Genomic DNA, 19,359 nt, shown 5'->3' on the forward strand with positions numbered 1-19,359 from the left:
CTTTTTTTTTTTTTTTTTTTTTTTTTTTTTTTTTTTTTTTCCCCTTGAATTTTTCGGAAAAAAAAAAAAAAAAAAAAAAGAAAAAAAAATTGGGCCACTGATTTTTTCCCCCCTCTGAATTCAGAAAAAAAAAAAATTTTGGCCACAATTTTTTTTTTTTTACTTTTTTCCCTCTGAATTCGGAGAATTTTTTTTTTTTCTGACTTTATTTTTTTTTTTTTTTCAGTGGCCCTAATCCTCTTCCGTAGGGGAAACCATTGACATAATAAAGCCACATTACTAATCTGGGCGAAACAACCTCCACGTGACGTCAAACTCCTGCGACTGTTTACATCTAGCGTATGTGCGACGCTATCATGGCTCTTTTTCCAGCGTTTGCTGAAGTATCGGAAAACAAAGTTGAAGATTCGTCGACAGGTGGACATTCGTTGCTTCATGTTACGCATGTTTTACGTCTTAGTGCATTCGAGTTAACATCCTTTTGTCTTTACCTGAAAGAAAACTAAGCTCATCAGTTGTTAAGAATAAACATCTTCAACGGTCTTTAACGTCACCTCTCATTCGATCACAGCTAAAAGCAGTTCACATTTCTAATCAGGCAAAAATAATAATAATAATAATTAATAAATAATAATAATATAATCAATTTAATTGTGTGTTTTCCCTCCAGAATTAGACTGGCTGAACAATAAGAGTTTTCAGGCTGGAAATGCTCTCTCCCTTCACAGTCGTTTTTTAGAAAAGTCCACTGAACAGCCAAACAAGAGGGAGGAAAGGTAGGAATGATCTTTCTTCTGCATGTAACCTTCTGTTATCTTAAGTTTTCACTACAAAAGCATGTATGACTCTGACAGCTACATAAGGTTCTGAAAATGCTGTATAGGACATTTGAATGATAACATTTTACAGTTGATGTTTCTGTTTTTAACTCAGTGTTGGCAGGGATATTACATGCTCCGATGGGGAAAGCAGTGGGAAGGAGGATGGGCCTCCAAAGAAGAAGAAAAAGAAGAGTGAAAAAAAGAGGAAAAAGAAGAAAAAGCACAAAAAAAAGAGTGGAAGGGCTTCGGGCAGTAGTGGATCGGACTCTGAAACCATCTATCCCAGTGATCTCAAGAGGGAAGAGGAGGGGATTAGGTGAGGAGAAATACTCCTCATGTATATAGAAACTAAAAGCCTTTCCTCAGTTATGCATTTCTGTGTTTTTTTGTTTGTTTGTATGTGTGTGTTCATGCAGGCATCAGCCTGCGTCATTAGGAACTCGTTTTACATGGTTGGATGACCTCCAGTCGCCTACGGAAAATCCATTCTGTGTGGACCGTAAACCAGACCCGGCCAACTGGACTTATAAGTCCCTGTACAGAGGAGACGTAGCTAGGTAGCACACATATTCTCACAGAGATTTCTCTAAACTTTTCTTTTGTTTAGTTAACAAAAGGATCCTGAGAGCACTGGAAATTTAAGTCCTGAAAATTGTAGAATAAAGACATAAAAAATGTGTTAATACCCTGACCATTGTTTATCAATTGATATTAGCTATAAACATATTGAGTGTAGTGTTCAAAATCTCAAGAAAAACTGAAATCAATCAAAAACACTGTGCTGTTTCCAAAAAGTTAAAATAAGGTAATAAAAGACAGTGTGATGCTTTTGCACAACATCGTAAACCAAATTTAAAGTAAGACAATTAACTGCAGCTTTGTGACAACACGTCTCTCTCTCTCAGGTATCGGAGAAAAGGAAGTTCCTCTTTAGGTCTGGACTTTCGCAGGCAGGGAGTCAGCTGGGAGGATTCTGAGACAAAGAAGAAGAAGAAAGTCGGGGTCAATGGGAATGCAGCTGACAGGTACTTTTCTGTAGCCACTCGAAAGCTGCTGCGGGCTGCACCTCCTGTTCCCGTTATCCCTGCGACGCCAGAAAGTGGGGATGTACTCAACTCAACCTCCTTCCTCCCTCTGGGTGACGCTGAACGGGACAACACAAGACATGAGTTAGGTAATGATTTTAGGATGTTAACACTAAACAAAACATCACAGACTATTCTGATTTACAAGATCCAAGTAAAGGTTTTGTTTGAGTAAGACTCAAGAGTTCTTAAATGTTTGTTTTAAACATTGTTTTTTTTTTTCTGATGTCATTCAGATAGCAAAGCACAGACGTCAGTAAACCCCCTTGGCGTGTATGATTCGTCCACCTCCTTGTGGATGCAGGGGAAGGGACGACTGCTTCAGGACGACGCGAAGCCGGTCGCAGAAACAGAGGAAAAGTCCGAGTATGTGGCTGGAAGGACCGAAGAGTTTAACCGGCGACTCAGGGAGCAGCCAGCAGATACACAGCTGTGGATAGAGTTCATACGCTACCAGGTAATTGAGAAGAATATGTTGCTATATAAATTATAAAGATCTCCATCGAATCTAAAGGATAAGATGTGAAAATAGGGCACAGTTTTCACAAACAAGGTCTTCTAATTTCAAAATAAACCAAAGCTTTGTTATACATTTCATTTTTGTACGTTGATAGAACTTGTAGAATATAAATCCATGGTAAAAAAAATAATATAATAATAATAATAATAATAAAGTTTACTACTGCATCTGGACTTCCCCCTCTCTTTTAGGACGAGCTGAGTGCAGCTGCATTTGGGGGTGACGAGGAGCAGCAGGGCAGTGATTTGGCGGAGCGCCGCAAGTCGTCCTACAGGGCGATTCTGGAGAAGAAGCTGAGCATTGCAGACAGAGCCGTGGAAACCAACCCCACCTGCGTCGCTCTGCAGCTCGAGAGGCTCCGAATCTGCCAGGATCTCTGGGAACCCTCCACTTTGGCTAAAGAATGGAAGAAACTGGTAAATTTTGTGGCTTCGTTCATTTTTTTTTGAGATGTTGGCTGATTTTTTTTCTTCTTCATGCATTTGTGGGCAATAATTAATATCTTTAGACAAATTGTTCTCACTCCAAGTACTTAGAAATATTTAGACATCCAAACTGGAGTAGAAAAATTGCTAATGGTTGCTTCTATGCCATATTCTAGGTGTTTCTCCATCCAAACAGCGCCCCCTTGTGGAGGAAATATCTGCTTTTTACGCAGAGCTACTTCAGCAGCTTCTCAGTGACAAAAGTCAACTCTGCATACGGAAAGTGTCTGAGCACGCTCAGCGCTGTGAGAGACGGCAGCATGGTATCCCACCCAGCTTTGCCTGGAATAGAGGAGGATATGCTGGGTAAGATTTACTGACTATCTGAGACTATACATAGGCTTTCATTTAATTTCCTGCACAAATTTGGCAATATTCCCTTTCATAAAGTGCTTCAGAGCAGCATTAAAACCTTTGTCCCCAAATGAGCTTTTCTTTTTTCTTTTTTATTTCTCTCCAGATATCTTCACCCAGCAGTGTCATTTCTTGCGGCAGTCTGGTCACTGTGAGAAGGCGATTTCTTTGTTTCAGGCCATGATCGATTTTAGCTACTTTAAACCTGACAGTGTGAAGAAGCTCTCCACAAAGCAGCAGGTACACACACACACACTCGCACAAGAACATTATAAACAACAGTAAGAACATTAATCTGTATTTGTTAGGGACTACTGAAAAAACCTGCTTGAATTTGTGTAGAACTCTATTAGTGGGATAATTGATGGAAATTTAATGTTTTCTTACTCAAAAACCTTCTTATAGGATCATCTGATACTCATAACACTGGGCACTCAGTGGGAATACTGATCATCATTTTTAATAATTGCGATCATGTACAAATCATCCGGATTCATCAGTTCTTTTTCTTAAGAAGCCAGATGCAGGTTCCAACTGGACAACAATCATAAACACACATAAAATGGCTCTTGATAGGATAATTCAGGCTAACACCAAGCTTCCAAAATGGCTGCCGCAAAGCCCCACCAGCGTCCAGCCACTTTAAACTCAACCAATTCTTCCTGTTGGTTGCTACGGATGTTTTGTGACTCCAGTATGACTTTAAAGAGACATTTAACCACAATTTCGTGAGACTGTATAGATTAGTGATCATCCACAATGGCTTATCTGGCTGAAGGTGATCTGTATGCTAATATTTGCAACTGAAAATGTGGAACTATCCAGTTTATTTGGTCGTATTCCTGAGTTACGTTGAGGATATTTTATTTAGAAAAGGACAAAAAGAGGCAGAAAATGTTACTTTTTGTTCCCGTTTCTGCAGGTTGATTTCTTTGAGACATTCTGGGACAGTGGAGAGGCGAGAGTTGGGGAGGTAGGAGCCCGAGGATGGAAGGCCTGGATGACCCAACAAGAGCGAGGAGGATGGGTTCAGCCCCCTGCAGGTGAGATGCTTTTATTCACCTACATCTCAATAAATTGGGATATGCGGTTCACTGAGACTCGTTAGTCAGATTAAAAGTACTCTTTGAAAATAACAAACTTTAAATAGGTGGAAAGCATACTTATCAATTATTCCATATTTCTGTATTTTTTTTTATTGGTCTAATGTGATAGTGTGATCTTAAGTAAATAGATTTCATTGACTCTGATTAATTAATCTATAGAAAGTGTTTCACTTAGTGAATTAAGTTACTGAAATAAGTGAACTTTTCAGTAATATTCTAATTTATGGAGCTGTACCTGACAGCCTCACAGCTCCAAGGTGCAAGTAGGACACATAGTTCATTCTCTGAACAAAACAGGGATGAGTTTGGTTTACAAATCCTTTAATGAGAGGTTTCTGTGTTTCCGTCTGCTTTCCGTTTCTCCACACATAGAGGAAGAGGAGGAGGAGGAGGAGGAAGAGGACGAAGAGGAGGTGAAAGACCGGAGCCAGCCCAGAGGGACCGTCTGGCTGGAAGTGGAGTCGTCCCGTGAAGCAGCTCACTGGTTGCCCTGGAGACCTGACAAAGCCAAAGGCCAATCAGAGGAGGACTGTGAGGACCCTGACAGACAGGTGCTGCTTTCTAATGATGTTTGAAGTTCGATCTTGGAACAGGTTTGAAGATATTTACCTCATCGAAACATCATCTTTCTCCGTGACCAGGTGCTGTTTGATGACATCGGCCCATCCCTTATTTGTCTGACTTCACCAGAACTCCAGCTGCGGTTTCTTCTCAGTTTCTTGGCCTTTCTGGGTTTCCCGGTGGATTTTGTGCTCTCTGCTGCCCCCTATCAGCCAAGCATGCTACTGGAGAACCTCTCACTGCTCACTCAAGGTAATCAAATAACTGGAAGTTTTCTAAATATTTTTAAGAAATTTTAAAGTGAGTTGGTATCTTTTAACAATCTGTACTGCATAAATAAATCAGACGTATAGCCTGTTAAAAATCTATCAAAATTCAGTTATTAAGGATAGATCCTTTATCCATCTAAATACCACCTATCAATAAGAGACACTTTGACACATATTTACAAATATTTAACATGTTCTTTGGAAATAGCATTTCAATGTGATAATAACCATAATATCTTAAATACTGTAGATTAGTTGCAGTAGCTAATCTGGAGCAGATTTTATAAGCCGATATGTGCATAAAAGGTTAGATTAAAGGAGTCTGCGATCACCTACAATTATCATAATTACCATTACAGATATGTTTCCTTCATGCCTCACAGGTGCATCGCTCCAGCGTCCTCTGACTTCCTTTAACCCCCTTGAGACGGGGATTAACCCTGTAGGTCACATGACCACTCTCCAAGGAACCAGGAAGTGGTTGGGGCTTGGAAAGCAGGGTGAGAAGTTTCTCACCAACGTGTTCAGCATGCTGCAGCCTTTCCTCCCTCCTCCCCATCGAGCCGTTCTGTCTCTCAGCTGGATGCTGTACGAGAAGCTGAAGGTAGACCCAGAGCAGTGCAGAAACAAGCCTCACCTGCAACGCATCTCTTTGTTTTCTTCCAAAGCGTTTTTAAGTTAATAGAGGCCAAGATTAGTAGTTCGTCTCTACAAGTTACAAAACTCACAAAAAGAAACTATGCTTCTTGAAAAACATAGAGGAGGAAGTTGAAGGCGGTTGTATGCCTTCATAAAGTAATGCCTTCAAACTTTTCAGCCACATATTTTTATGTATTTGTTAGGTTTTGCACTGTCTGCGCAGCGGCAACAAAAAGCGGCTTCGCGCTCAGGGAAAGAGCAGCAAGCGGGTCGCCAAGAGACTCCTCAAAGAACCCGACAATCGCTCGTCCCTGGTGCTGTGGAGGGAGTACGCACACCTGGAGTGGGTGCTGGGCAACCTGGACGAGGCTCGGAAGGTGTTCTCCACGGCGACGGCGATGGGAGGAACCAGGGGCCTTGGCAGTCCTGCTCTGTGTGAGCTGTGCCTCCTGTGGTCCCAGCTGGAGGTAGAGAACTCGGCAAAGGAGCAGGGAGGAGTCGCTGACGTAACGACGTCGCCAGCTGTTGCGGTGCTGACCAGACTGGCAGAAGGAACATCTTCGTCTTCATCCTCCCAGACCTTGACCCCAGTTTCAATCCTGAAGGCCAGGAGATCGTATGATCAGGCTCTGAGCTCCAGCCTGTCGTCTCTGGACCAGAAGATCCAGAATCATCAGCAGGACGGAAACGGTGAGCGGCCTGTGTTTTATTGTCTCCGTGTAGAGATACAAACTGAATCCAAGGAGAACTTTTCAGTTTGGTCTGATTAGGGCACACACTTCTGAGAATTACCATCCAGATTTCATTGTCAAGGTTTCAGTCACATTCTGACTGTTGAGGTGAGAAACGAGTCGGTGATAAACCAGAACAGAATAAAGTTTCACGGGATCATGAGTAACGCAAAGACTTTTAACAAAAATGTGCATTTCTAATCACTTTCAAAACAAACATCACATATTACAAATTCNGCTANAATAATAAATCATATTAATTATTATAATATTGTTGTCTATAAAACTGATTTATTTCAATTGAAATTAATAGATTTAAAAGTTTTTATTTTAAATGGAGCTGAATTTCAAAGCAGTTTTTTACTTTCCACAGAATATTATATGCAAGTCAGACAATAAAAGTAAATCCAAGAAGCAGTTTTCAGGGAAACAATGAATTAGCCAGGATTAATTGTGTTTTTTGGATTTTATTCTCATCTGTAAAACACAGATCTGTAGAATCAATAAATAATTTAAATAGAACCTGCCTGAAGTAGGCTAAAAGATCTCAAAAGGCCAATAACCATTTCCTAAATTTCAAGAACAGAAGGGAAAACAAAATCTTTGACATCCGTGTCCAGGAAGTCTGAAATTATCTAATAACTTTGCTCCTTCAGGACTTGGATAATAACTTTTTTCCCTGAACAAATGAAGCCTTCATAAGAAAACAGCTTTTTGCTTATACTCTGTTTCTTTTTCTGTTTAAATATGAAACATTTGGGTCTGACAAAATGAAAAGAAACATTAAAAATATGTAAGGGGGTGGGGGGATACTTTTTTACAACTTTTGAGGTCAGATTGGTTACTTTGTTTGACGTTCCAATAACATTGTTTGGTTTGGTTCTTCTCGCTTGTCGCAGCAGCCCAAGATGAGCCACAGGAAGATAAGCTGAGGCTAAGAGGCCTGGTCGGCTGCTACGCTCTGTTTCAGTACCTAACAGTGAGCATCCAAGCTGCTAGTGCTGTCTACAGCCAGGCCAGGGAGAGGATGGAGGAGCTGCACCGCTCGTTAACACCCGAAAGGCAGCCTGACCACGATGAGGCAACCACCCGCCCGAGTCGTACCGTGCACAGCCAGCATGTCAGCTGGTTGGCTTCAGACTGTGAGGCTTTAGCAGTGCAACAGGCGGCTCTGCTCAGACACAACAATAGTGTCGGTGTGTGTACTTTGGCAACACTGAGGCAGATGCTTACCTGTTCCCTCTCAGTTTGGCCGTACAGCGCCCCCCTGTGGAGTGTTTACATTCAGGTCTGCTCTAAAAAAAAAAAAAAAACAAAACACATCTTCCCCCTTCAGAGGCTAAAATTAAAGCAGTGGTCAGAAATGATGAAGCGTCTGTGTGTTTCAGGTGGAGAACCGTTACCATAGCGCCGGCCGGGCACGCCGGTTTTTCACCACTGTAACCAGAGACAACAGCAGCAGCGTGGTACCCCGTCTGTTTGCTATTGTTGCTGAACAGCATAGGAAGCAGCTGGTGGATGCAGCTCAGAGGTGAGGCTGAAAGTGATGATGAGTATGTTCCTATAACAACAAAAATACAACCAGAGGAAATTACACATTCCTCCAGCTCTGGAATTTTACATATAAAGGACATAATCTGGTCTTTACAGGGTTCTTTACAGGGTTCATTCACAAACAAACAAAAAAAACATTTAGGACAACTGATGACCTTCCCAGAAAATGTACCCAAAGTTCAGAGCTTGAAGAAATAACAAAAAAAGAATAATAGCCTCCAGAAACAGACTCAACATTGTTAGAGGGGAGAAAGTCTGTTCTCTGGGGTGTACTCTATTGCCTCAGTGCATGAAGGTTCAAGTTAGCATTAACTTCCTAAATTGTTATGCAAATTTGTGGTATTTGCAAATGCAGAACCTTGTGGTCACTCTGCTGTCTTCACTAGTATTCAAGAGTCGAATGTGAAGCCGTCAGAAGCTCTCATACCAACTCTAGGTTATGGTGATGATTTTTATTAATCAGACTGAATGCTTTATATTTTGAGACATAAAACCCTTGAACGTAAACAGGGTGTGCATTCTTTTAGCAAAGACTGTATAAATGAAAACTTGTTACAAACAAATTAAGTCAAAAATGCTAACATCATTCGTAGGTCTTGTTGCTTGGATGGGGCCCTGCCCATTCTGCCAGAAAATGGTCTCAGCAACCGAATCCGCGGACTGTTCGAGGGCGCCACGTCAACAGAGATCGGTGCTCATTGTCCTCTACTGTGGAGGATGTACATCCATTTCCTGGTGAGATGATAAATGTCTCATAACATATGCAAAGCCACAATTAATACCCGTCAAGAACAGCTGCGACAACTGTGCATATAGTCATCTTGATTAACTTCCAGCCTAGTTAGATTAATTATGTTGTTTTATTATATAAAAATTGTATTTCAAAGGAAACATCTTGTGTTTCTGTGTCAATATAGGCGTCAGAGGGGAAGGTAGATAAAGCCAGAGGGATATTTTACAAGGCATTGCAAAACATTCCCTGGGTGAAGGTAAAACTCAGATTAAAAGTTACCTTAATTTTACTTATGTATTTAATTGATCTTCTCTGTGTGCTAACACTTTGTATATATTAAACAGGGTTTGTATATGGATGCGGTGCAGTTGTTCCCTGACCACCTGCAGGAGTTTGTGGATCTAATGACAGAGAAGGAACTCCGACTAAGACTGCCTTTGGAGGAGTTGGATATACTGCTGGAAGACTGAAAGCACTCAAATGTTTTGTTTGCTGGATGTTTACTTTGGTGTTTCCTTTTAAAATACTTTAGTACAAAGTTATAATATACAACAAATTGTTATTGTAAAGATCTTCTCAGTAATAAAAATTGATTTATAATTTTTTTTATTTTATTTTTTTGTTATACGTTTTTGCATTTTAAACTTTAAGTAGAGAATCTCACTTTCACTTTTGTCCCGTAGCAAAGGTCTTATTCCTTCTTTCGGTCTGAGGCTCACCACTTTATTAGGCAACACACCTGTAAATTACCTGCGAGTCATCACCTGTTCTTTTTTCTACTACGTTGTAGCTGTGGAGACGTTGCCCTCATTGCCGCTCCGTGCTTTGACGCATTGCAGATCCCTGTGAGCCAATCACTGGCCCCTTCACACTGGGAGAGTATGCGGGTTTGTCTTATCCAATCAGAGAACGTCTTTCAAAAGCAAAGCCAAAGCGTCCTCTGCGCTCAGAGTTTGGACGCTTAGATCCGTATCCTGCCGCTTGAATAAAAGTAGGCGTAACATAAAATAGTCCATCACTCTCCAGTGACCGTGCAAGCAAGGTGACCAAAAAAGCCCATGAGATTTCGCCCCCCGCTCCCCAAAACTTAAGTATTGTTATAGCAATACACCTAAAAGTGTTTTGTTTCTGCAAAGCAGTGTTTCTAAGATTAGTGTAGCATGAATTAAAAGGATATTTTGTTGCCTAAAGTTACAACAGTACATATGTACTCAGGCTTAGAATCACACTTAAAGCAAAAGCATTATTTCAAAAGGAAGCCACTCATGCAACAATGTGGACATTATATGGAAGTCAAAATGAATTCTCTCTACAATACCCCTTAACCTTTTTAAAATTTACAGTCATCTGGAAAAATAAAAACAATTGATTAAACGGATTTCAGAACCAATGTTAGGTTTGGTCCAAGCTTGAATTGTCTGATAAATGGCCTCAAATATGATAGAACTTCATGTTTGTCTGCCAGGTGTCCACATCTCCTGGATTCAGTCTCAAATCATCAGCCCTCCTCCACTATGCTTGACAGTTGATGAGTTGTTTGAGTTTACTTTAGGTGTTTACTTTTCTCTGGGCCTGGTGCTGTGCACTGTGACCAAACACCTTAGCTTCAGTGAACTCTGACAACACACTTCTAAACGTGTTGTGGTTCTTTCAGATGCAATTTTGCAAGTGGTGCCATGATATTGGTTTTATATAAAGATCTTTTTTTAACAGTATTTTAGGTTTTTTTTTACGTAATTGAATATTTCAATATAACTGAGGACTGTTCATCCTTAGTGCTTGATTTATTAATATAAGGCATTTACTTCCACATAGTAAAAAAAGACACAGCAGACTTTTTTTACATTAACAAACCACAGAAACGAGAGAAAAAAAGTACATGAATAAAAATATGTATTTTTATTCATGTTTTATTCAACAATGATGCTAATTGTATTCATTGCTACAGTAAAATGGTGAAGGTAAAAACTGAAATTAGTCCAAGGAACCAGTTAGTTGTGGTTTTTGTGCCAGTGAATATTATAGGAAAAATAATTTAGTGTCATCTCTTCTGGACAGGGGCTAGGACCACCGGCACCTATGACCGTCCAGAATTATGAGGAAATATTTAAGCAACGTCACATGGTATTAACCATAAAGTAAAATCTTGTGGTAGCTAATGAAATTATCCAATATACCCTGGAAGGAAGAAAAAATATTAACGTTTTTAAATCCCATCATGGCTTCTTGTCTAACAGCGTCCCAGAAGCTGAGTAAAGTTGTACTCCTCCATAGTGCGGATGAATACAGTTGAACAGCAGAGCGGTGATTCGCCTCGTCTCCCCGCCTTTAGCTAGCAGCAGCAACGCTCAGTGGCACCCGTCCATTTCCTCTCTCCTCAACCGCCGGCAGGCTAACAGCTCTAACTCCCACAGACATGGTGAGTATCTAACCAAGTGCAATTTGCGAATGTGTGCGAATTAAAATTGGAATGTTTTGCGGTGACTTATGAGGTCCATTTTCGGTTCGGGAGTATCGTTGCTAAAACATCCCGGTGCCTCCGTGATTCGCACACGGGGCGAGCCAGGCAGACGCGGGTGGACCGACTTGAACCATTGACAGCCGTTGACGCTGTGGGTTATATTAAAAGCTTCTCACCATGGAAGCACCGCAGAATGGCTTTGTTAGGTGTGTAAAAATGCTACCCTCACTCATAGGTTGTGGCCGTTCTGTTTGTTAGCATCACAGCTATTACCTCACCCCGTCCAATGAATGATTTTCCGGCATTTGACAGCCGCCTTGTCGGTCAACGATGCATTTTTTTCCCTCTTTCTTAAAAAGGTTTTTTTTTTAAGAAAATGGTACAGTTGATGTTCACCCCGAAGCCTTCATATTAATAATAAATGTGAGAATTGAGTACATAAAAAAAAGAGCGAAGGTCGAGTGGGTAATGTTCTCTACGTTTCTGAAATCATTTTTGTAATGGATGTCAAAATCAAGCATGTTTCATAATATGTTTAACTATATTTGGACATTATAGTCAGACACAGACTGAAATTGAATCTTCCTGCTTCTACCACAGAATTGAATACGCTGTGTGTAAAAATTCAGATCGCTATCTGCGGAGCGAGTGAAACAGAGCCTGGATAGGTGGAGATATGTGTGCTCTGGAGACGAGGGGAATAAAGTGAGGACCCATGCGTTTGAATGAGATAGACAGCTGGAATACAGAAAGTTGAAGTACCTGGGGTCAGTAGCGACTCTTGCAGTAATGACGCCCTGGGTTTGTCCTTCTTCCTGCCGCCCACCACACATTAATTGATCTGAGTTGATTGACCAGTGCTTTTCAGCTCCTCTCAATCCAAAGTCCTAATTTCGAGAAAGCTTTAAATGTGACCCCTTTATTTGTTTTTTACGCACTGAAATGATGTGTTAGCAATACTGGATCATATTCTAAACTATTTGATCAGTGTAGGATAATCCAATTGTGTAATATGTATATCCTAGTCGAATTCAGCAACAGTTTTGTTGCAAATGATTTGTAAATCCAGTGACGACTTTTAAACTTTGACTTGAAAACAAAGTTTTTGCTTAGGTTCTGCACTATCCTGTCATTCACATTGACTGAACATGCAAAGCAAAAAATCACTTGGGAGGGGTGGGGGAGAATACAATTTAGGTAATTTCCAAGCAAGCATGTGGGGACAGTGGAGAGGAAATGTTTCCTGTTAATGGGAGGGAGCCACCATGGCTCATGGAGACCAGTCATCTGCTGTGACTCACTATAGGCTGAGAGGGCATATTGAGATGATTGTCAGGGGTGATGTGTAACAGTTTATTACAAGCTGTTGGAGCGAAAAGGAAGATTTACAATCAGGTTGCGAGCAAAGGTTACCACATGAAAAAAATCAGGCTGCTATATTTAAGCATCAGCCATTAAATAACCCAAAAAGAGAGGAATATGGTGTTGCTGTGACTCAAAGAGCTACATGGTACAGCCAGAAGAGCCCCAGTTTGTGTGTGAGGCCAGAATGATAACGAGGTTTCAATCATCTGTAGCAGTAAGCAACAAGCTTCAACCAGAAAAGGTCTGGTAGTAATTAGCCCTGACCTTATCTGTGCAGGGGAGTTTCTCTGATTTGGAAGCAGAGAGAAACAAATCTGTGAACAAGGATTCACGCCAGTAAACCTGAAACGTCTCTGCCAGCAGTTCTCTAAAAGACAAGGAGAAAGTAGCTGCTGAAAAAATCTGATTCCAGGTTGGAAGGAAGTGTAGATGCTGACCAAGTCAATTTTGAGTAATGTCATTAGCCTTTGAGAGACGGATTTAGTCAAATCAGTGAGGCCGGTGATTTTTGAACGGCTTGGGGATTTGGTAGTAATAGAAAGCAGTGAGCGGAGCAGAGGCTGTTCAGGTTGTCATCGAGATGAACAAAAGTGGAGGGAATTAGAAAGGAACATCTCTGAGGGAAAGGTAGATTGTCGAGGCTCCGATGGGTTGGACATGTGCAGGGGAGGGAAAAAGAGTAAGATCATAAAGATTAAACAGCAATGAGGGGATGAAGGCAGAACACGCAGAGTGAATGAATGAAGATTTATTTGCAAAGTCTTTTAGAATAGAAATAACCTTATTGCCTCTCAGTGGAGAAATTCAAGTGCAGCAGGTATTCAAAGCATGTAGATTCACACAAAGATAAAAATGTAAATGTATATTTTCTCCATTGATGGGGAGAAAACTGGTGATGTTTGCCACTCCCCACAAAAAGTTACATTTCTGATAGTCTCGGCTAATAAAGTATCCATCCACTTCGTAAGAGGAATGCAGACAGTAGAAGAAAACCTGTTCTACAATGGATGGAACAATAATGAGGCCTGTGTCAGTAATCTGATCTCGATTTCTTTACAAATACCCAATCTGTTTTCATCTACCTGTTGTAAATAGTTGGATGAAATGGATCAGCACCAGATCATGGGTTGAAGTTGTTTTTATCCCCCCTTAAATATAATTTGACTTCTATTTTCTTGTTTTACTAAAAAAAAGTAAAACTGTAGGTGTCTTTTTTTTTATTATTCAAGAGTTTATTCTACATGAGTTGAATTACTTTGATGGTTTATTTATAATAATTGTAGTCATTAATTAGGAGTCATCTAAGCCACAGCTCACTTTACATTTCCAGTCCATGTCAGCTGCCAAACAAGTCTGTATTTGCTTGATGGCATCCGTAACAAACCTATTGATATCTGATTTTATAATAGCTAATTCAAGAATAATTTAATTATTCCATATTCAATAATTTCCATTTCAGTTTTATGAATAGTTGTGTGTTTTTTGCAACCATTTGGAGGCAGTTAGAGTTAAGTGTTTTAAAAGTGTGCTGTACAGACTCGCTCCTCGGCTTGTACCATCTGCTGGAACAGGAACATGATCTCTTCAGCTAGATATTTCTCTACCTTAAGTGAGGTCTTAGCAGCTTGTCAAACATCGTTGAGCGGATCAGTTATTATTCTCCAACAGCTGCTTGGTTGTAAAAATACCTGTATGAATTAATTTCTTAATTATTTCCCAGCCATCTTATTAATAAACTGGTTTCAGTGCAGCGCTAGTTTGACACAAAGGCGTTTTATGAAAGCAGAGGGTTAAAATCAGTGTATGTTCTGGTTTGTTTGTTGGAGACAAGGTCATAAATGGAGACTACAAGGCTGTTGCCAGGTAATAAATGACAGATGTAAAGACTCTGCTCGGTGTTCTCAAAGCATCACAGCTCCTCGTGAAACAGGCAGTTAGGAATCCCTGCCACAAGTTTACAATTTCTTTTAAAGGTTAAAATCAAAGGCTAAATACATTAATGTGGGGCTGGGAAATTATTGTACATTTTAATGGGAATTTCAAGTTTTATTGTCACAGTTTTATTTGTTGGCTGTTACATTCTTTTGTGATGACAGTCTCTCATTCCTCCAACAAATAATGCCTCAAACTCTGGAGATCAGAGAATATTGGAAGCTTTGCTGAAGAATATGGGGATTTATTACAGCAGAAAACGTCAATGCAATATTTACCACTAATATTGCAGCTGCATGACTTCATGTTGTATATCCTTATATGCAGTTTTGCTTTGTGTCATTTAATTTCCTGTATTACTTTCCCTAGAAACTATTTTGGAATAAGCAGCGCTCAGAATGGAGAGGAAACCATGATTCCCATATTATGATGCATCCTCTTCAAGCTACTTTTATATTCATTACATCATAAAGTAATGTTATGATGTGGTCATTTGTAAGTAAGTGATTCAATCTAATCAGTGTCAGCTGCTTTTTATTTTTCGTATTTACAGTTGGTGTATAGTTTTTTTTTCCTTTATTGTCCTATGATAAATAGCTAAAGTAATATCTCTCCAGATTACTGTGCAGCACGGCAGGTAGAAAGATAAGTAAAAGATTTGTATGAGTCCAGGGCAGTGAATTAAAAAAAAAGTTGGTTAACTTACCTTAATCTTAACTGTCCTGAGAGTGAATACCAAAACGGGCTTGTGTGTGTGTGTGAATCACACATTTAGTGCCTGCGGATGAAGTGACGGTCCATGCAGTGCAGGAGGTTGGCTGACGGGTAACTGATCCCTCCCAGGAGATGCAACTGTAGCTGGGAGCTGACAGGTTGCAGATTAGCACATACATGCAGACACAAAGAAAAGGCTTGTGACCCCTTCTGGTGCGGACACTTTTTACTCTCACACACTTAAAATCAATTTCCTGACATGTTTGACCGACCCTCCACCAGCATGGCCTCCTGGCCTCTGCTCACACTCTTCATCTGTAGAGCCCATTGGAGAGGCCACACACTCAAACGACGGCTCCACGGTTCAGCCGTGGCGTTTGCAGGTGGTAGGAATCCACACCGTGCCACCAGCACGGTGTGGATACAGCGAGGGAAGGGGAAAGGACAGCGTTTGGACTTGTACGCCCACACCTATAAAATGATTGACGGTTGCACTTATTGAGAGATGGATAGATGGACAAGTTGCCAGGACAGCGTCAACAGAAAAGCCAGCTGTTACATCAGCTTGTCATCTAGATCAAGGAGGAGAGCTGCCACCTGTCAGGTCGCTCCGATCCGTTGGGATTGTGGAAACCTCTGTCATCCATCAGCTTCTAGAAGGACTGAAAGACGGCTCTGGCCATTTTCCAGCCACCTTTTCGCCATTCAGGCCTCCATCTAACAAATTCCAGGAGGATTACAATCATCTAGCCACTTAAATATTTTTCTTTGACACAATTATTGGGATGACAGGATACGCTGCTTCTCTGGTACTTCTAAGCCTGTTTGTCAATTGAGACCGAATGATAGATGTCTGGCCATTATTTTTACCATCCAGCCATAACACGGGATATTTGCCCTTCCTGCCACTGTTCCCTCATTATGCTGCCTCAGAAAGTGGCCATGTACTCGGCAGAGGATGAGCTGGTGAGCCTGTCCACGGTCTATGAGCTCTTAGATGAACAGCAACATTATTACAGGGAGCTCATCCAGCAGCAGGAGAGGAACTACAGGGCCTTCCTGCAGATGTTGATGGACACTTCTTCCAGCCGCATGGACAGCCTGGTGCGTGAAATGCAGGACCTGAGGAATAACTTGCAGAGGACCAAAGCTGAGCTGGCGGAGGTTAAAAAACAGAGCGTGCAGAATAGCAAGCAAGCCGAGTTCCTGGCTGAGGGCTTAGTGATGGTCCAGGGGGAGCTGGATGGGGTCAGCATGAAAACCAGAGACTCTAGTGGAGGAACAAAAGGAAGAATTCTGGATGTAAAGCAGAGCAGAGGAGGGTCAGTGTTGAGGTTTGATGGGAGAGGAGTTGGAGGCACAGGAGCAAAAAAGCCAGAACCAAAAGCTGCAAAACTGGTGGCAGACCTCACAGATATCCGCTTCGGAGACTTTAAGGTTGTCAGCAGAATTAAGGGAATCTACCTAATGGTTTGGTTAATGGGAGCTTTTATGTAACGTGCTTCGTTAGTGTCCATGTGTGACTGACTTAAAAAGTCTGTTCTGAATCCTCAACTCTTTTCTGTCTCCTTTAGGCCGACCAACTAACAGAAGAGCAGATTGCTGGTAAGACGAGTCAACTCAAACCCTGTTTCTCAATCTTCGGGTTGAAATTTTAGCTTAATTGTCAGTATTTTGTCTTCATTGTCATCTTCTTTTTCCTGCCCAGAATTCAAGGAGGCCTTCTCCTTGTTTGATAAAGATGGAGATGGTACCATCACCACCAAAGAGCTGGGCACAGTCATGAGGTCACTGGGTCAAAACCCAACTGAAGCTGAACTCCAGGATATGATCAATGAGGTGGATGCGGATGGTACGCAGATTTCTTTAAACTTTCTGCCGTTCAGAATCTTTTCACCAATCATTCAGATTTTTAGTCGTTTTCATACAACCTGATGTGACGGTGTGTGGAAAGAACCCACCAAAAAAAATATGCTACACTAAGCAAATTTTTACTATGTAAAGTCAATTAAACATTTTTGTATGGAATACAAAGTATAACATTTAACAATTTTTATGATAAAATCTGTTATAAACCAGTTTGAAAGAATATGTATATATTAAAGCCAAAAACATCAAATTAAAAATCCTGTCCAAACAAAATAAATCTTTCGATCTCCTGTGACAGTCATCCAAATGTCTTGACACCCGTTCATATAATGAACGGACCTTCCTCACTCAGCTCCTCTAGACTAGCAGCAGCAGAACTGTGCTTCTGCTGAGGATATCACACAACACTCATCTGATTGTAAATGGCATTATAGAAAAGCATTGCTGTGATGACTTGTTGAAATCACAAAGAACCAATTTTCTTGTTTTTTTATTTTTTTTATTGAATTCCTCTTTGCACCATCATCTCTAGAGGTTTCACTGCCATCCCCAGAACAGAACCAGCCTTTCACACACTCAACAGACTTAGAAGATGCAAACACTGAAGGACTTAAACTTTATCAAAGTACAGCCTGCTTGGTCTGTTGTCAGGTCAACACTGAGGTATTTATCCTCCTCCACTTGTTTTGACCTGATCCCGTTTCTCCTGAATCTATAGTCAACTCCACTGACACAAAATGGTTCACCAGCTCACACTGGCATTGGAATATTATCAATATAGTATGTTCCTCCCCATGCCCCACGATTCCTTCCGACTGCCATCAACTCCAAGCCCCACCAGACATATTAATAGTTTGATCAATTAGTCTAATTAAAAATAATTTAATGTTTAGAAATATATATATATAACATCCTAGACAAGCAAATTTTATCCCAAAATACACAAACTTGCCAAATGTAATGTTTGCAAACTTGCAAAAATAAAACTGCACAAAAATCTCCAGGGACCCATAAGGTAAAAATGTGCCATAACGCATGTCTGTCTGACTTGTGTCCTCCAGGCAATGGGACTATCGACTTCCCCGAGTTTCTAACTATGATGGCACGAAAAATGAAGGACACAGACAGTGAGGAGGAGATCCGGGAGGCCTTCAGAGTCTTTGATAAGGTGGGCCCGGGTGTGTGTGTGAGAGTTGATGTGACTGAAGTGAGTGTTATAATTGACCAACCGTGTGCGCCTTGTCCAGGATGGTAATGGATACATCAGTGCAGCAGAGCTCCGTCACGTAATGACCAACCTGGGAGAGAAGCTTACGGACGAAGAGGTCGACGAGATGATAAGGGAGGCCGACATCGACGGCGATGGACAAGTCAATTATGAAGGTATCCGATCCAAAATGGCCGCGTGTAACAGCTTCTGCGACTTGCGAATAAAAACATTATTCTGATTGTTTTCTGTCTCTCTCTCTTCCACAGAGTTTGTTCAGATGATGACCGCCAAATGAACTGAACTTACAAAGAATCAGTCAAATGTTTCACTTACCTCTTATTGCAAAAATCTACATTTAATCATGCTGTTCTGTATAGACAATTTAAACTGAATGTTGGAATACTGAAAATCTGTCCATATAAACAAGTTCAAAAAAAGGTAAAGGTAAAAAAAAAAAAAAAAATCCAATAATCTGCATGTACTGGCTTGTATTCCCCATCCCCTCCGTGCTGAGCTGACCAATCACATCTCGGCTCGTTAGACGAGCAGCCTCGTGCAGCCAGCTAGTTCAGCCGCTGCTCCTCTGCTTCTTGGTTCCATCTGCCTGATGTCATGATGATTTGGGCGGGTCAACTGCCTTTTCTTCTATAAAGTCCTGTTGTTTTACTTTCCCTTCATGCATGCAGCGTTAACATGGGTTACTGTTGAGATCTCGGTGACAGAAAGCTGTCGTTGGACCTCAGAGGAGGAAAGGGGTGGATGGGAGGGAGCGAACCAATGGGACGTTCGCTTGGCTAAATAAAGTCGGTGACTGATATTTTTAAGAAAAATTAAAATGGAATAAACAACTAATTTTAAATTTTGTTTCCGGCATGTCTATTAATCACTTTATCCTTTTGTGTGTTTACCTTTTTTCTTTTTTCTTTTTTTCTTTTTTTGTTTGAGGGTGA

The 19,359-nt window shown here is 40.9% G+C and overlaps 2 protein-coding genes and 1 long non-coding RNA gene across 5 annotated transcripts; 2 read left to right on the forward strand and 1 right to left on the reverse strand.

Annotated features, from left to right (window-relative positions):
- Positions 1–272: 272 nt before the first annotated feature.
- nrde2 (NRDE-2, necessary for RNA interference, domain containing) lies at positions 273–9,463 on the forward strand. Of its 3 annotated transcripts, none has more exons than XM_015043201.1 (19): positions 273–417; positions 671–776; positions 934–1,137; positions 1,238–1,378; positions 1,727–1,995; positions 2,143–2,363; positions 2,618–2,842; positions 3,028–3,217; positions 3,372–3,505; positions 4,188–4,308; positions 4,744–4,922; positions 5,013–5,184; positions 5,585–5,805; positions 6,044–6,530; positions 7,471–7,859; positions 7,960–8,102; positions 8,719–8,860; positions 9,043–9,114; positions 9,203–9,463. In XM_015043201.1, exons 1-19 carry the CDS (start codon positions 342–344, stop codon positions 9,326–9,328), a joined length of 3,618 nt encoding a protein of 1,205 aa, XP_014898687.1. In that variant the 5' UTR covers positions 273–341; the 3' UTR covers positions 9,329–9,463. The 3 variants fall into 3 exon arrangements, with proteins under 3 accessions (XP_014898687.1, XP_014898689.1, XP_014898688.1); XM_015043202.1 differs by having other exon boundaries at positions 274–417; positions 7,474–7,859; XM_015043203.1 differs by lacking the exons at positions 8,719–8,860; positions 9,043–9,114; positions 9,203–9,463 and having other exon boundaries at positions 7,471–7,866; positions 7,974–8,110.
- Positions 8,043–10,976, reverse strand: LOC106954011 (uncharacterized). Its single transcript, XR_001426286.1, has 3 exons — positions 9,523–10,976; positions 8,708–8,857; positions 8,043–8,132 (listed from the first exon to the last, which is right to left on the reverse strand). It is a non-coding gene; the product is annotated as an uncharacterized LOC106954011 (long non-coding RNA).
- Positions 10,977–11,169: 193 nt separating this feature from the next.
- Positions 11,170–19,267, forward strand: calm1a (calmodulin 1a). The gene is made up of 6 exons (XM_015043208.1): positions 11,170–11,277; positions 16,905–16,935; positions 17,039–17,182; positions 18,261–18,367; positions 18,447–18,582; positions 18,676–19,267. Exons 1-6 carry the CDS (start codon positions 11,275–11,277, stop codon positions 18,702–18,704), a joined length of 450 nt encoding a protein of 149 aa, XP_014898694.1. The 5' UTR covers positions 11,170–11,274; the 3' UTR covers positions 18,705–19,267.
- The last annotated feature ends 92 nt before the right edge of the window (positions 19,268–19,359 follow it).

The sequence above is a fragment of the Poecilia latipinna genome, unplaced genomic scaffold (assembly GCF_001443285.1).
Source record: "Poecilia latipinna isolate Pla-1442-1.1 unplaced genomic scaffold, P_latipinna-1.0 Scaffold620, whole genome shotgun sequence".
In the NCBI taxonomy this organism is placed as follows: domain Eukaryota; kingdom Metazoa; phylum Chordata; class Actinopteri; order Cyprinodontiformes; family Poeciliidae; genus Poecilia; species Poecilia latipinna.

Coding starts and splice junctions, on each gene's coding strand:
- calm1a (XM_015043208.1), top strand. Junction 16,936..17,038: donor AACAGAAGAGCAGATTGCTG/GTAAGACGAGTC, acceptor TTTCCTGCCCAG/AATTCAAGGAGGCCTTCTCC. Junction 17,183..18,260: donor CAATGAGGTGGATGCGGATG/GTACGCAGATTT, acceptor TGTGTCCTCCAG/GCAATGGGACTATCGACTTC.
- nrde2 (XM_015043201.1), top strand. CDS start 342: ATGTGCGACGCTATCATGGCTCTTTTTCCAGCGTTTGCTGAAGTATCG. Junction 4,923..5,012: donor GTGAGGACCCTGACAGACAG/GTGCTGCTTTCT, acceptor CTCCGTGACCAG/GTGCTGTTTGATGACATCGG. Junction 8,103..8,718: donor CTGGTGGATGCAGCTCAGAG/GTGAGGCTGAAA, acceptor CATCATTCGTAG/GTCTTGTTGCTTGGATGGGG.